The sequence below is a fragment of the Xiphias gladius genome, chromosome 24 (assembly GCF_016859285.1).
Source record: "Xiphias gladius isolate SHS-SW01 ecotype Sanya breed wild chromosome 24, ASM1685928v1, whole genome shotgun sequence".
NCBI lineage: Eukaryota > Metazoa > Chordata > Actinopteri > Istiophoriformes > Xiphiidae > Xiphias > Xiphias gladius.
In genome coordinates, this window is record NC_053423.1 from 3,545,021 (window position 1) to 3,560,126 (window position 15,106).

Genomic DNA, 15,106 nt, shown 5'->3' on the forward strand with positions numbered 1-15,106 from the left:
TCAATTGACCAGAAAATGGATATGAAAAAATTCAAAGAAAATGCCACAATACCATCTCTTTTTGGGGTTATTTGACCTAGAAGACATGAGTAACCTTTCACCACCTAATCATTCTGCTCTATGTGGTGAGCCCATGACGACTCATTTCATACAGGAAGTGGTCAGAGAGCTCAGCCTGCATGCACACACACTGTAATCAAACACACTCATATTAAAGCAACAGACTGAGACAGGCTCTGTCACATTACAGCCAGTGTTTAATCGAGTATTCAATGAGTATGTATTCTCACAAGGCATTAAACGTACAGCAAACTACCACTATCATCATACACGGTGATGGTCTCACTCCATGCCAGAACTCTGCCGGGACAGAAATAATACCATGACTACATGTCCACTGAAGGAACACATATCCTGATGCCATGCACTAATATTAACCATGAGCTGTAAAACCACTGGAAGAAAACAAACTAAATGCACTCACTCAGTATGATCATTTTTACATGAAACCATCACATGAAATGGGAATAATACACGCGCTCTTTTAGATAAAGAAGGGTGGCGACAATGTTATACACAATGCAATAACAATAAGAACAACAACATCGACAAGAACAATAACAGTATTAAAGCTTTTCATGACCATATCAACATTCAGTGTATTGGAAAATACAATCCCAATAGACTCTTTGTATAAAAAAGAAGCTTTTCAAGTCAGCATGGAACAAATAACAGTTCGTTTCTCAGGGATGGGGGCAGGGAGGATGACCGGGGCGGGTGTGCTTCCATAGATTTCAGAGGAGGGGAGGTGTCAGAAGTGTGTGTGTGCTGGGTGGGAGGAGCTGAGCTGGTCTATGTGGCGTAGCGTTTGGTCCACTGTTTGGCTATCCTGTCGTGCTCAGCTCTGTTGGTCAGGTACTGTGTGGCGATGCTTCCAACCAGAGGGTCGGCTGTAACACAAGAGGATTGAACGGAGTGAGACAACAAACAACAAGTGTGTAAATGGAGACCTTATTGGAGCGTTAAGCTTCTTGTTTTTAAATCAGCTCTGGGCTAATCAGTGTTATCTACAGTTCCTCCAATATGGTGGATATGATGCGGTGATGCTTCTTGCAGGACCAATGCTTTGCTAGATGTCCAACTCTACATCTTAACTATGACTACGAGTAACAGTAATTTTCATTTCTGATTAATGGATGATTTTTGCTTTCGATAAACATTAATATATCAACGCCAAAGAAATAATTAAAAATGCCATCATCATAAATTCCCAAAAAGCACAGTACACATTTATGCCACAAGTTTCATGTTATTCCAGGCTATTTGCCTTATCGACAGTTGTTGGTGGTAATGCGAAAAGAGCAAATTGTGCCTGTAAAGGCAGTGAAGAAGCAGCTATAAAAATGCTTTAAGAGGAGGGAAATGTATTCAGCATGTTTGTTACACCTCAAAGATGCACACAGTGTGTTTGGTAATAAAAACTGAATGTAACCATAAAACTACAGAGGGCGCCTTTAAATTTGAACTAATCCAGTAAACTAATTCAGTAATCAAGTGGTTTCAATACTAACCCTAACGTTCCACACATTATCTACTTTTTATTTTAACACCATTTTACAATTAGAGTTTTATTGTGGATTTGAAAAAAAGTTTAAAATAATGGTCTAAATGTTCGTTCGGTTTTTTCAACTTGATAAGAACAGAAATTGAGCCTAAACCAAATTTTGTAATTGTTTATTTTCTTCTGTATTAGGAGAATACACTCAGAATCTATATACTTCATTAAATAATTATTTTAACCACGTAACCTTACTGGCAGCTTTTGTGAGCCGACAAGTGCGTGAGTTTAAATCATGAAATGTTAAGACTTAAATGTGCATTACACCCAATAAAACTCAAATGTCGGATGAGACAGGCAATTGCTATTCTTGGAGGTTTAAAGGTACATGTGGAATATTTGACCATTGGTCGTGTAGAGGAGCGAGGTTTTTACGAGCAGGCCCCCGCGGATGTGCACGCGCATGCATGAAGACAATATGATACATATTCTCCTTCATGTTTCCATGCTACTCCACAAACGGTGGTGGTAATGCTCCAAGGAATGCAACAATACGCCACCAAAGGCACAGAAGAAGATAATTGCTAGCTAGACAACAACACTGTGAACAATGTAATTTTCAAACGTTAAAACAGTCTTGTTTGCCAGTGTTTTATGAGGAAGAAAATGTGTTCAACACATTTATTAGGCCTTAAAAATACACACAATACATTCTGGTGAGAAAAAAAACAAAACGTAAACAAAACGTTGTCCAGAGTACTTTTAACAGCAGTTGATTGTGACACTCTAACTGATGGTGGCACTAAAGGAAAGGTCAGGAATTCGCCAAAAATCATTAAGATTCGTCCTGTGGGGAGCATGAATATCCATGGCGAGTTTCAAAGAAATCTGTCCATTAGTTTCAGACATATTGTACATTGATATGGTCACACTATAATGTAAACCTGTCACACCTTTGCTAACGGATTTCCTGAGGGGACTGTGATTTTAGCAACAGCCTTCAAAAAAATCCACATCTGTGTGTGTGATATTCTATTCATTAAGACATACAGCATGTTTAAACAAACAGCCCCGTGTTTCTGTTTGACATCCAATTACCTGACAAAGTCTAAAATGGTGGAGAAACCTGCAGCTGATCACCTTGGCTGATCAGCAGGCATGGGGATTTTATTACAACCAGTGAAAACCACAGAAATTCCATAGAATTCCTGTGGTCTGAAGTGAAGCTTGTATCGTATGACATACAGCTTGGCCAACACTTTTATTGACAGCACAGTAAAATGTGCATGCTACTATAAATCAGAGGTGATCATAGTGGGCTCCAGCAGCAGTCCCGTCTGCTGACACGCTGCAGATGTCCGGTCAGTCAAAAGCCACTGTTATGAATTCCCACTGGCTCCTCTATCGATCGTGCAGCTGCTCAGTTCGTTGTGCCGCTGGTCAGTTTCTCAGTGAGGTGAAGGAGAGAGAGAAACAAATTCCCTGAGCCTCTCGTATACTCTGCTTGGCTTCAGTCTGTCTCCTGTGGGGCTTAGCCTGCTGACGGAGCAGTGTGATGAGCTTGGCTGAGCAAGCAGCAAAAACAGCCCCTCCGCACTCGTCCCTGCTAGGGTTTCAATGATGGGGGGGTTCTTACAGGCTTATACCCATATTTGATTATGGATGAATGGATCCTTACATGTTATGGCATCGTGGCCTGAAGCTGCAAGCATCTGACTTCTTATTACAGCACAGTTACTCTAAGAAGTCTGCTTGTTTTTCATGATTTTTCCAATTACACAATTACAGTTTGAGCCAAAGACAAAAGTCCAGGAGGAATTGTTTCTTGGTGGAAACTTCTGAAGGATTTTAGGGTTTTGTCGAGTCAAGTTTTGTCCGTCAAGTGTGGACATTTTGAACAAACGAAACAATTTTTAGAAGTGGCTGGATGACACTTCATACATGGTATTTCTTTTCAAGCTTACCCCAGGGCTTTAACTCTGGATACGCAACAAGATTCCATTCTTTGTGAATGTGGCATCGCACGCTGCAACTACAGTCATCTAGTGGTACATCATAGGGAAACTGAGAAAGGTTCAGCTTTACGCAAATATCCTTTGACATGCCAGAGTAACATCCAGGACACAACCAATCAGACTTGTTTTGATTTTCTGGTGAAGTGTTTTGCAACTTCATGACTTCAGCTCTTTGTTAGATTTGATAAAGGATTCTATACCAGATTTGGATTTGTTAAAATGCTGTCTAATTCAACCCTATCTGTACAGCAACACTAATGGAAAAAGCTACTTTTGACCTCTTGAACATGCAACACATTGTAGGAATAACTTGTTTCCACAAAGGCAGTGGGTCCTCTTTCAGGTGGCTTCAGGGTGACCAGAGTTGTGTAAGTCAGGAAAACGCAGGTGATAATGAGGCATATATTGGAACTACTGGACGAATTTAGAACAGATATTACATGTGTGCTCTGTTCAAAGTCATTTTATGGTAATTTCACCCTTTTTGAAACACTCAAATACATGTTTTCAGTCACTTTGGTTGTTGTACAGAAGTCAGGCCGAAGCACCACTAGCTGAGGACATACAAACTTAAACAGTATTTATCGCACATATACTGATATCAATCTAGATAGTAAAGCCTTCCTTTAAGGCAGGGTGAGGCAGGTGCTATTACAGGTTTGACAAACTGAAACCCCTGAAGCTACTGAGGGGAAAAAAAGCAGACACCTTTATTAGAAAAGACTGTCCGAAAATCAGCACACATCCGCTGAATGTACAATCTAACCCAGACAGCAGCGGTACAAATCACTGAGGAGGAATCCCTCTAGCTTTGTTAAAAAAATAAGATTACTTTTTGGTTATTCCACAGAGGTTGAGACAGGAAAAGACAGGGAGAAAAAGGGAGACGTGCGACAGACGCCCTGGGATGGATTTGAGACCTAAATACGCTCTGACATGGCATGTGGCTTAGCCCCAACGAGCCACCAGGACGCCCCAGGTAGAAATCTGCTTGTGGGACCGTGATGCAGGTGCTCAATGTAGCATGTTGCCAGGAATGGCAGCCCTGGTAGGGTTGATTAATTCTCATTGTCTTGATCTAACTCTCTAAAGTGCCATGAGACAATGTATGTTATGATTTGGTGCGATAATAATAAAACTGAATTGAATTGAATTGAATTCCATCCTCTTCCCCTGCTTTAATGAGCTACATGCCAATGATCTCCGCCCGCAAGGGAAATACAGACGGGAGGCGGTGGAGAGGAAAGGAGAGATATTTTTAGGATAGTTCAGATCCAGTGACCACATTCAGGATTTGATATTGGGTTTAAAAAAATAAGTGGTGAGACTGATTTTGATGAGGCAAGAGGCAGAAAGAGGGATAAAAAGTGCGTGGGCAACAGGGAGGAGGGGTAATAAGGATTTTTCTTTGGCAAGGACGGGGTGCTGATCAAGTCTTTTTTGTATCATACTTTAAAGGTATCAGCTCATATCATTTCAGCAACATCTGAAAACGCTGAGGAGGACTAGGAGGAAGGGGAGAAGAAGAGGAAAAGCTATTCTCATTTTCACCCACAGAGGGAGAATCTCCGCTGCTACATTTATCAAAGAGCAATCCCCACAGAGAATGCAAAAGCTATCAGCAGTGGTCTTCACAATCAGCACTATACCCCCGCTCATTCCCCACTATTGACATCTGAAATCACCTTCCATTCTCTTGCAATTTTTTTCCTACCTTTCTTGCTCTGACACATTCTTCACAGTTCTTTCTCTCTGAACCCCATATTGGTATCGATATTAGACAGATTTTTACAACTACTGCTTTTATGACCTTTGCTTGCTTATTGTAAATCTTTATACCAAGAGACATTAACCATATTGGGAGCTGAGGACCAGTGGACCTAGGTTTAACTGTTCCATAAAGACTGAATCCCCCCTTCCTTCAGCAGTGGACTTTGTTCTGCTGGCAATCTGGGTCATAATGGATCTAATTAGTTTTAAAAATGTTGATGTCTCAGTGAATGGTGTCAGCTGTTTACAGGACTGTGTTTAGCCAGGCAGTCCTGAATAAATATTGATTGGACTGCTAGAGAAGGAGCAGGAAAGCCTAGGCTTGCAGTTTACAACATGGTAAACTACAATGGTATGCTACCATCATTATTTTTGCGCCTCATTCCCACAAATGCCACATATTCACACTAAGAGTATTAGTGGTTATTGAAGAGAAGAATATTATCTATTACTGTGTAAAGTCAGGTCAAACAGCATCTGAAATCCTCGTTCCAACAGTGTCATCATGAGGGGCTGAGTCCCATGATATTCATAACTTTCCAAAACAGACAAACCATCAGTCACGTTAAGTTCACACAGAGACTGGCTTCGACACTGGTGTGTTGAAGTGTGAATGGATTCAGGGTTTGAACTTTTTTCTCAAGCGTTTTTTTTCCTTTTCACACAATAGAGTGCAACACTATGAATGCTTCCAGAATAAACCGTTACCCTCATTTATAGTTTGTTGCATCAAGACAACAAAGACACACAAAAGACACTTTTGCCCTAAGCTATCAGACGACACATTGTACAACCTACTTTGTTTGAAGCAGACTGAGGCTTTAACTCAGGTGCTATTGAACAAGATATTCCTCCCTATGTATTAAGTGAGTCTGGGCTTTCCTTCTCCTTTCATTGTAGTCGAAATATATTTCGACCCAGCCAATTTAGTCAATAGAAATTCAGCCAGCAGTGTTTCCATCATTGCAACAAGCCTGTCTATCCTCCGAGGATAATGCTGCTTTTGAGCTACAAAGCACGACTTGAGCCTGAAAGTGACACACCTCTATATACATTACCCGCACAGAATGGACACATCAGTCAAACTGCCACAGCTAAAACTGGGGAGAGATATGACAAGGAGAAGTGTGTGTGTGTGTGTGTGTGTGTGTGTGTGTGTGTGTGTGTGTGTGTGTGTGTGTGTGTGTGTGTGTGTGTGTGTGTGTTGTAGCTCTCACCAGGGTTGCAGTCAGTGAGCAGGGAGCAGATGGACAGTAGGACCTTGGAGATGGTGAGGGCAGGACTCCAGTTGTCCTTCAGGATGTCCAGACAGATCACCCCCTGACTGTTAATGTTGCAGTGGTAGATCCTCGTACGGAACGTCACCTGGGATTACAGAGAGAAGTTTAGATCAAAACTGTTATTAAAAGATACAATTCAATTTTAGGTTGCGTTGGGCCAATATTTTGCCCTGAACTTTGATAGTAACGCAGGAATAATTTAATAGCAAAAAAAGTCCAAAATAATCAGTATTTCCCATAAAAATGTAGATGCTGTAAGGGTGAAAAACCTTTGAGATGATGTTGAGATCATTACCAGCCACTAAAACTCAAAATCAAAACCCAGAATAGCAATAATAGCAATAACATGAAATGCTTATGCATGTGGAGGGAGGGAGTGCATGTTTATCTACAATAAACATGCACTCAAACTTCACCCATTACCTCTGCCATGGAAGCTGTGTTTTCCGTCTGGTTTGCTTGTCTGATTTTTGATGATCAGGATATAATCAAACATGTTAATACCTTTCACTTAAGGTATTTGAAGCAGTATTTGATTATTTTTATTTTTTGATGCTTGGGGTAAGTGTAACAAACTGCAAGAACATTAGAGTATTATCACCCCCTGAAGTTCATATGGCCATCGTGTTACCAACCAGTTGCCAACATTAGCATTCATTTGGAGTTGTGTTTTTGTACACCTGATGAATATATGGCCAATATTCACTCTCCTTTTAGCTCTGTTTTTGCCTCTGCTGACTCCTGAGGGAAATATCTGTCTCTTCAGCTCCACTATGTTCACCAGCTAGTTGTTAACTATGTCAGTATGCTGTTTGCTGCTGGGCGAGTAGTGTACAGTGGGTTTTTGGAACTTTTCACTGGAAACAGCTGCCTGCTGACGGAAGCAAAGTTGATGAGAGCACTGAGAGTGAGCCGAACGTTAAAGTCGTGGGCTGTAAAACCAAAACAATGAGCTGAAACATGCTCAAAGGCTCCGTAGAGCTTAGGTGAGTGGCAGAGTTTGTGATAATTAACTGTGCACTCATTACTGCAAGCTACACCTTTCACATTTCCCATAGCCACTTGAGTCATTGTTAATATAAAAACATTGATTAGAGCAGGTTTAAATCTGGTGGAAGATTAGGCCAATATTACTTAACAGTATGACACACCATATATGTATCCTGTGATTGTCTATCACAGTGTAATTTGGAGATCTTAATAGATCAGCCTTATCTCAACTCCAACTGAGCTATTATAAAGAAATGCAACAGTCAATACAGTGGAAGAAGATGATTGTAAAAGATTGCTGACAAACTACAGCTACTGTTACAGCTCTCACCAGGTCAATGACATACACTTCATACTGTGTCTATACAGTATAAAGGTAATCCTGCCAGTCCCTGTGGATCTACCTTAATCAGCAGTGAAGTGAAGACAGCCCTCAGTACTGCAAGGCCAAACATCAGCACAAGGAGCATAACATCATTAAGAAGTGACCCTTGACCCCCTCCTTAAAATCAATGATGCTGACCAGGACTGGCAGCCCAGGCACCCTTGGTCTCAGTCTCCCTTTTGTGCTTGTTTTGTGGCTGCAGCCTGCCCTTGTTTATTTCCTCCTCTTCCTCCCTCTTTTATCCTCTCATTAAATCTCCATTCCTCCCTTCACATCTCCTTCTTATGAGAAACAAACAACCCTGGCATGTGAGCAGAGGCCTCCCTCCTCACATTTCACGCTGGTATTACCGAGGGGATGGCGGCTGACTCGTGATAGACATACAAAGTAATAAACAGGATGCTTTCCATTACATGAAAGGACTTTCAGAGATGTGACAAGAAAAGGCAAGCAGGCGGGAGACGAGGTGATTGATGGTGACTGGTTGAGGGCAGGTCTTGTGTCTAAGTCGGTCCTCTTCTGTTCTCACACCTTTGCTGAGATGGGTTAGTGGTGGCATGCTAATGCTACCAGCCCAGCAGCCATGCAACAGATCCCTGGCTATCTTGTGTGGTCTCATTAACAGGCTGTAATCCCATCATAGTTGATGCTAATAGATTATGATGTTGCCTCTGCGTAACAAAGCTACGGCTTTAATCATACATCCCCTTTGTATTACTAGGTTTTTTCCTTCAGTGTCTAAACAGAATTTTTGTATTTTCATATTGTATCCCATCAATTCGCATTCTGGTTTACAATCAGAATTAATAAAATAAATACAGCTTTCACAGAAAACAATGAATACATCATTATAAAGATCTACAGCAGACATTATGGCAATCCAGCCATTATTTTTCAGTAGCTATATTTTGTTCATAATGGCTTGAGGAAAGCTCACAGAGACGGAGTGTCCAAAACGAAACGGTTTCATCCTCTGCAGAGCACACACAGCTCAAGTCTGATGATGGCAATAGACAAAAGGGGAACAGGTCCCTAAAATCATGAGGAATCATCCTCTCGGTACCATGAATATTCATACCAACATTTCATGGCAATCTAGTCAGTAGTTTTTCTCATATCTTAATCTGAATTGAGATAGATTATTAGATGGACAGACCGACATCTCATTGTTTAAAACTGCTTTAATTTTTTTTTTTTCCTTTGTCCACTCGGAGGTAGTCCTCCACAAATAGTGAAAAATTATACTCACTTGACAAACAACCAAGTTGATATGGCTAATGTGTGAGCAAATGATTAACTATTTACACAATCAGCAGTCCAACACTGACTCTACTTTTAGCTCTGTTTTGGTCTCATCAACTCCTGAGAAAAAAATCTGGCTCTTTAGCTCCTCAATGCTCCACTTTGTTCACCAGTTAGTCTCCAACTTTCTCTGTCTGTTTTTTGGTGCTGGACAGGTAGTGTACAGTGGGTTTGTCAGAGCTTTTTTGCTGATAACATTTGCCTGCCACGGCTGAAAACAACATTGTGAGAGTCTATGAGAGTCATTTTGCTTAACAGCAGTCATCTCAGCCGCAAGTGGCAATGACAGGAAAATGCTTAAATGCAGCGCAACAGTAGAACAAGTGAGCAAGTGAAAAATAGTCATAGAGTCAACAAACTAACCCAGTAACCTCAGTGTTGCGGCAATATCTAACCAGTGTTAGCCAACATTAGCCTCCATAAGCTACTGCTCACACCAGACCAAGTAAGGCTGAAACAGCAAACTCCCTGAGAGTAAAGAAAGGGTGCATTTTATTGCTCATGAAATCAACTTTTTTTTCAAGAAGAAAATTGTGTTATTTCTACTATAACGTAGTTTCTCTTTAAGTCTCAATGTTATTGGGGCTATAATTATACCTCAAATATCTGGATTTAAGCAAACTATTTGAAATCTTTCCCAAACAGGGAAGCATTTGTTTTATAAAACTGTGTGCATATTGTAAACCTGGACCACTTTCATGGATTAAGAAAATGCTTTTTCCAAATGTTCATGGCAGTGTGAAGAGGAAGACTGTGGAATTATGGTTTAAGGCTGATTTAGGGATGGATTTAGTGGTTTATATAATTTCATATCAAGATATCTATACATACCTTGATATAGTACATTTTCTGAAATTCAATTGAGAAACCTTTTATAGATAAAATAACCTGATGGAAAGTGCCTTTTTGGCTAGTCCAGTGGCCAAAAATGCCCTCTCTCACCCAAACCTTAACATAAAAACATTTTTTTTAAACCGTAAGAAAGAAGGTACTTCATCAAGTTGATAAAAAAATCCTGTCAATTCCAAATTGCCATTATCACCAAATGTCACTCATTTGCACATGCAAAAGGGCTACAGTTGGCTTACCTGTGACAGATCATGTTCCTCTATTATTACCTCAGTTCTGTTCATAACGCAAGGACCACATCTATCAGTCATTTTGGGCAAATGGATTGAAAAGCAATTGAACTGATTCATAGTTTTACGGCAAGGCAGTCATCATGACATATTTTAAATTAGACAAAATGAAAAGGTTTAAAAGAGGGAATGTATTGAATGGCTGATTGTCCATAAGTCTAAGCTTGACTTTATGACCCTTCATGGTACATTAAATAGCCTATTTCACAGTCTGAAAATGAGAATGATATCATGTAGAGGAAGATAAAGTATGGAGCAGAATTTAGTTCAAAGTCATGAGGAAATTATGGTAGATGGGGTGGGATAATGTTAGTTAGATTCTAATCTCTCAGCCTATGTGTAGGTAGCTCTGCTGAACAGGTCCTGGAATGGACTAAGGTTTGACCAAAATACAAATACTGAAGAAATGTCCTTGCCACGCTACACCTCTATCTAAGAGTATCAGTGTCAGCCTTAACAGGCTTTATCATCCTAACATTAGTGAGTGAGCCAGTGTAGTGAGCAGCTGCAGCTGTCAGATTGTCGACTGTGAGCCGGTGATCTGCTGGATGGCACAGCTCACAGTCAGACTGGAAAAACAAGGCTGCAGGAGGCCAAAAGTTTAGATGAGCTCTATTTCTCCTTCAGCATAGGCTGCCAGGAAGGAGGCAGTTTTAGCCAGTCAAGAGGGAATCAGGAGAAGATTGTTGTTCTTTGGGAGCCATGTTTCACACCAGACTGCAGATCAAATACCAAAGGCTATAACCAAATTCCCAATTAATTCAGTTTGTTGTAAAAATATTCCATGTTTTTCCAGCATTACATGTCCCATTCAAGATTGAGAAATCCAGTCAAATTTAAAAAGTTGCAGTGAGTCACTTGTTTTTCATCCAAACTGTGCAAATCTAGTTCTCATTTGTTCTGAGTCTCTAAGTTTACATTCTGTTGGTCAGCGATGGATATTATTTAAAAGTTTTTGATGCTGGTGCCAATGTAATAACCTAATTCCCATTCTGATAGTGACACCGTTACTCTTTTATACTCTCTTATCATTATGTAACAAAATAAATCCAACTTCAATCAGTGTCTCAGTGTTATCATAAACACATTTGCCTACCTTTAGTGGCTTAATGTATGAGAACATGAGGAAAAAATGACTCACATCGAGCCTTATCATTTGCTTAAATTATCACAGTGGATGCAGCATAATAGGCTGCATGAGAGACATGCCAACTAGTTATTGAGAAAGCATTCAGAAAATCTACTGTGATGTGTTGTTTTTTTTTTTTTAAAACAAAACTTTGAAATATGTAATTTTGTGTACTTATTCTCTGATCAGATAGTTATTGATTTAAATAAAAACTGCCAAAGAAATTTTAACTCAAGGTCAACTGACTAGCTTTTTCCAGAGCTTTTTACAGCATCTTACATGATATGTCTCACATGTCAAAAAGCTAGCAGTGGATCTTGAGTCAAGATTGTTCTGTTAAATTACAATTTCTAAGGTGAAAAAGGAACTTTGATGCTCAATGAAAAAAAGTATAATTTTGATGGTAACTCAGGTATTATATTTGCAATAGCACTGAACATTTTCAAATTAACACCCAGGCCTACTATTCTGTTTTTAAACCAATGTCAATATAGAAACCAAGTTTTAGTACCGATACATAATAATACATTTTTCAATTACCTCACAAAGTTTGTATAAATATCTTTTTACATTGTAAAAAAAGGTTTCTCTAAATGAAACCCTTTTTAAATTGCACAAAATAAACCAAATTTCTAAACGCATTAGTGTTCTATTTTGTGTGAACACAAAGCAGCCATATAAGAAATTAATTAAAATAAAATAGTCTAAGACAAGCAATATTATGATGTACTGTATATTAGGAAACAGAATTACGAATAGGCTAACAAGATTGTTCGGTACCAAAAAATTACCAAGAAGAGTGCACTGTTAACAAAATAAAAACAGGCAGGAATGACGCAATTTTCAGTACATTGTGTGATATGCAGTGCTTGTTAGTAAATAGGTGGTGAATGTAGGGATACAACTGTTCCTTGTCAGAAGGTAGTTACAAAAAAAATGGTTTCTGATGCTTTCTTGCCATTCAAGTACCAGTTTTCTATGCTTGCTGATTTAAGAACTTCCTGGCACTGAAGCAAAAAAACACACAAAACTTCAACACACCAAAATATCTCCACAAATACTGGACAGATTCCCTTTCTTGAACACCAGAGTCACATCAAAATTTCCTCTTGAGCAAAGTATCTTAAAAACTGGCCAGATTTCGATAAATTGCCGTGATTTTTCATGGTGCCCCAAAGGTCAAATCCTAATATTTGTGGTGACCATCTGACAGCATTACCCTCACGACAAGCTTTGCATACAAAGTACCGTGGGCAAATTCTGTACTGTTGCTGTTGTCAATTCAACAACTATCTTTCACTTCTCAACCAAAATCCAAAGCAAGCCAAGTGCTTCTCCATACTGAACGGTCAATGTTAAAACAGATGACATATATGGCAAATATCCTAAACGTTTCCCTGTTTCCCTTCTACCTGTTTATTTTTACAACATGTGTCTTTAAATAGCTGATAGAGCTTAGCTAGTGAGTATTTCCAGACATGAAACCAAAACCCAGGGCAAAATCAGAAGTACGACTCAAACCGAGGGAGGTGGCAACCGCTGTAAGCCAGTCTACTGCGCAAATTCTGAAGCACATTTGCATCAGCAGAACACACACACATACCCGAAAACCCACAGCCTCACTGGATGGAAGCCAAATGCTGCTGAATGCTACTGGCGTGTATATCAGGAGGGGACACAATAACAAGAAACAGATAAAGGATACAGCTGGTGATATTCGATATTGTTCTCATTGTCAAAAGATCAAACCCCACAAATAATGTATCCTACTAACAAGTATTGTGTATACATCCAAAACATGACATATCTTATTCCTCTGAGACACAAAGATCCATTGTTGTCCAAAAAGTAACTATGAATGAGCACAATGTTGCACTGGGTGACATGCTCCTTCATTGCCATGATTACACACACTGTAGTTTATTTTGACTCAATCCCACATACAGTACAGCATCCTGCTGCCAGAAAAACTCACTAGAAAATCAAATGTGGTTTCATCCATGGCTGAAAATAGTCCCACATGAGTAATGCTTGCTAAAAACTAGAGTGGCCAGCTGTTTTACAAAGTTACTAAGCCTTTAAAAAAAAAAAAAAAAAAAAAAAAAATCAAGCTAACTACACTCATGTCCTGTGATGAAAATGTTTATTAGTTTCATTTACATTTTAGTAATTTGCTTATTAGTTTTAGTTAACAATAACTCTACTTCAGTAAACTTTTGGCTTTATTTCACTGTGCATTTAAAATTTTGGTGTCTTCTTGGCATTCTGAGGCTACATTTTTCTCCATTTTTGATGTGACACTGTCCCTTTTCTCTTTGTATAGTAGCTGCCTATGCTTTCAATAGCAGAGGAACTGATCATTCAGAAGCTGGACTGACTCATTTGTTCATGAAAATACCATTCAGACAAGCAGCTAAAATACTGACTACATTGGCAAACATTTAGGGGAATATTTAGATTGGTTGACTGATGGTTGACAACTGAAAGCTGCGGAAATCGTAACGTGATAATGTTGCATTAATCTTAAATCCCAAGCAGTCCTTGCTAATGTTATGTTAATGTCATCTTACCTTTTTATAAATGATTTTACCTTTTTATAAATGGTAAAACAAGGTAACAAAGGTAACTAGGACAATTCAAGAAAACCTTGTTTTCATGAATTGTCGTAGCTGTTTTGTTGCCGTTTTTTGTGTAATGTTTAGTAGGATTGTGGATAAATTTAATTCACGAGTCAGTAGTAATAGTTTTCTTTTTAAATGCTTCCTTTAATTTTAGTTTTAAGTGTTCAATTTTTTGTTTTAGTTTTTGTAATGGAAAAAGGTTAGTAATTAATATTTTTCATCATAGTTTTCATTCATGAAATTAACAGTTTCTGTAGGGACCAATGGACTTTGGTCTGAATGTCACAGGCAGGGTAGGAAAGTTAGAGTGTAATGAAAGGCAGACTAACAATTGTTGGTTTTGATCTTTTCCTGGGATTTGTTAACGATAAGAAAAACATAGAACACCACCAGTTTTATCCTTCAATAGTTTAGTCTAGGAATATCCACAAAATAATAATTAACAGGACCATCATTTGTCTTCAGTTCTGATTCAATTTTTTGTGCTGCTGTCACCCGTTACATTGTAAACGTGCTGTAGGTGAACAAGCCTTTAACAGGTCATTGTTGTTGGACAACAGGGTGAAAGGCTGACAGCCTGCTGGGACAGTGGTTGCATTGTTCAAAGCTCTCAGTGAAGGAGTGGGGGGCTGTGCTGCATAGCTACAGCGGAACACTCACCTTGGGTGGTTTGAAGGGGTAGTCTGGTGTGAAGGCAATGTCCAGGAAAAACACTCCTCCCTCGTACACGGAGCCTGGAGGGCCCAGGATAGTCGACCTCCACTCATAGATGTTGTCTCCTTTAGGACCAGCGCTGTATTTATGAAAATAAAGAACAGAGGGAAGAAGAGGAGAAACTGAGTCTTCTATCAGGCATTTAGAGAGGAAAAGACGCTGTAATTGTGTAACTCAATTCTTTGTGCAGCAGCAAGGGATTG

The 15,106-nt window shown here is 39.4% G+C and overlaps 1 protein-coding gene across 1 annotated transcript in view; it reads right to left on the bottom strand.

Moving 5' to 3' along the window:
- Window positions 1-239: 239 nt before the first annotated feature.
- The window catches only part of LOC120786823 (ubiquitin-conjugating enzyme E2 E2-like), a 72,516-nt gene continuing 57,649 nt past the window's right edge, over window positions 240-15,106 (bottom strand). Inside the window, exons 4-6 of the mRNA XM_040122518.1 lie at window positions 14,850-14,982; window positions 6,561-6,708; window positions 240-950 (exon numbers count right to left, since the gene is read on the bottom strand). Of these exons, the coding sequence (XP_039978452.1) occupies window positions 853-950; window positions 6,561-6,708; window positions 14,850-14,982 (379 nt within the window). The 3' untranslated portion in view covers window positions 240-852. The remainder of the gene's footprint in view (window positions 951-6,560; window positions 6,709-14,849; window positions 14,983-15,106) is intronic.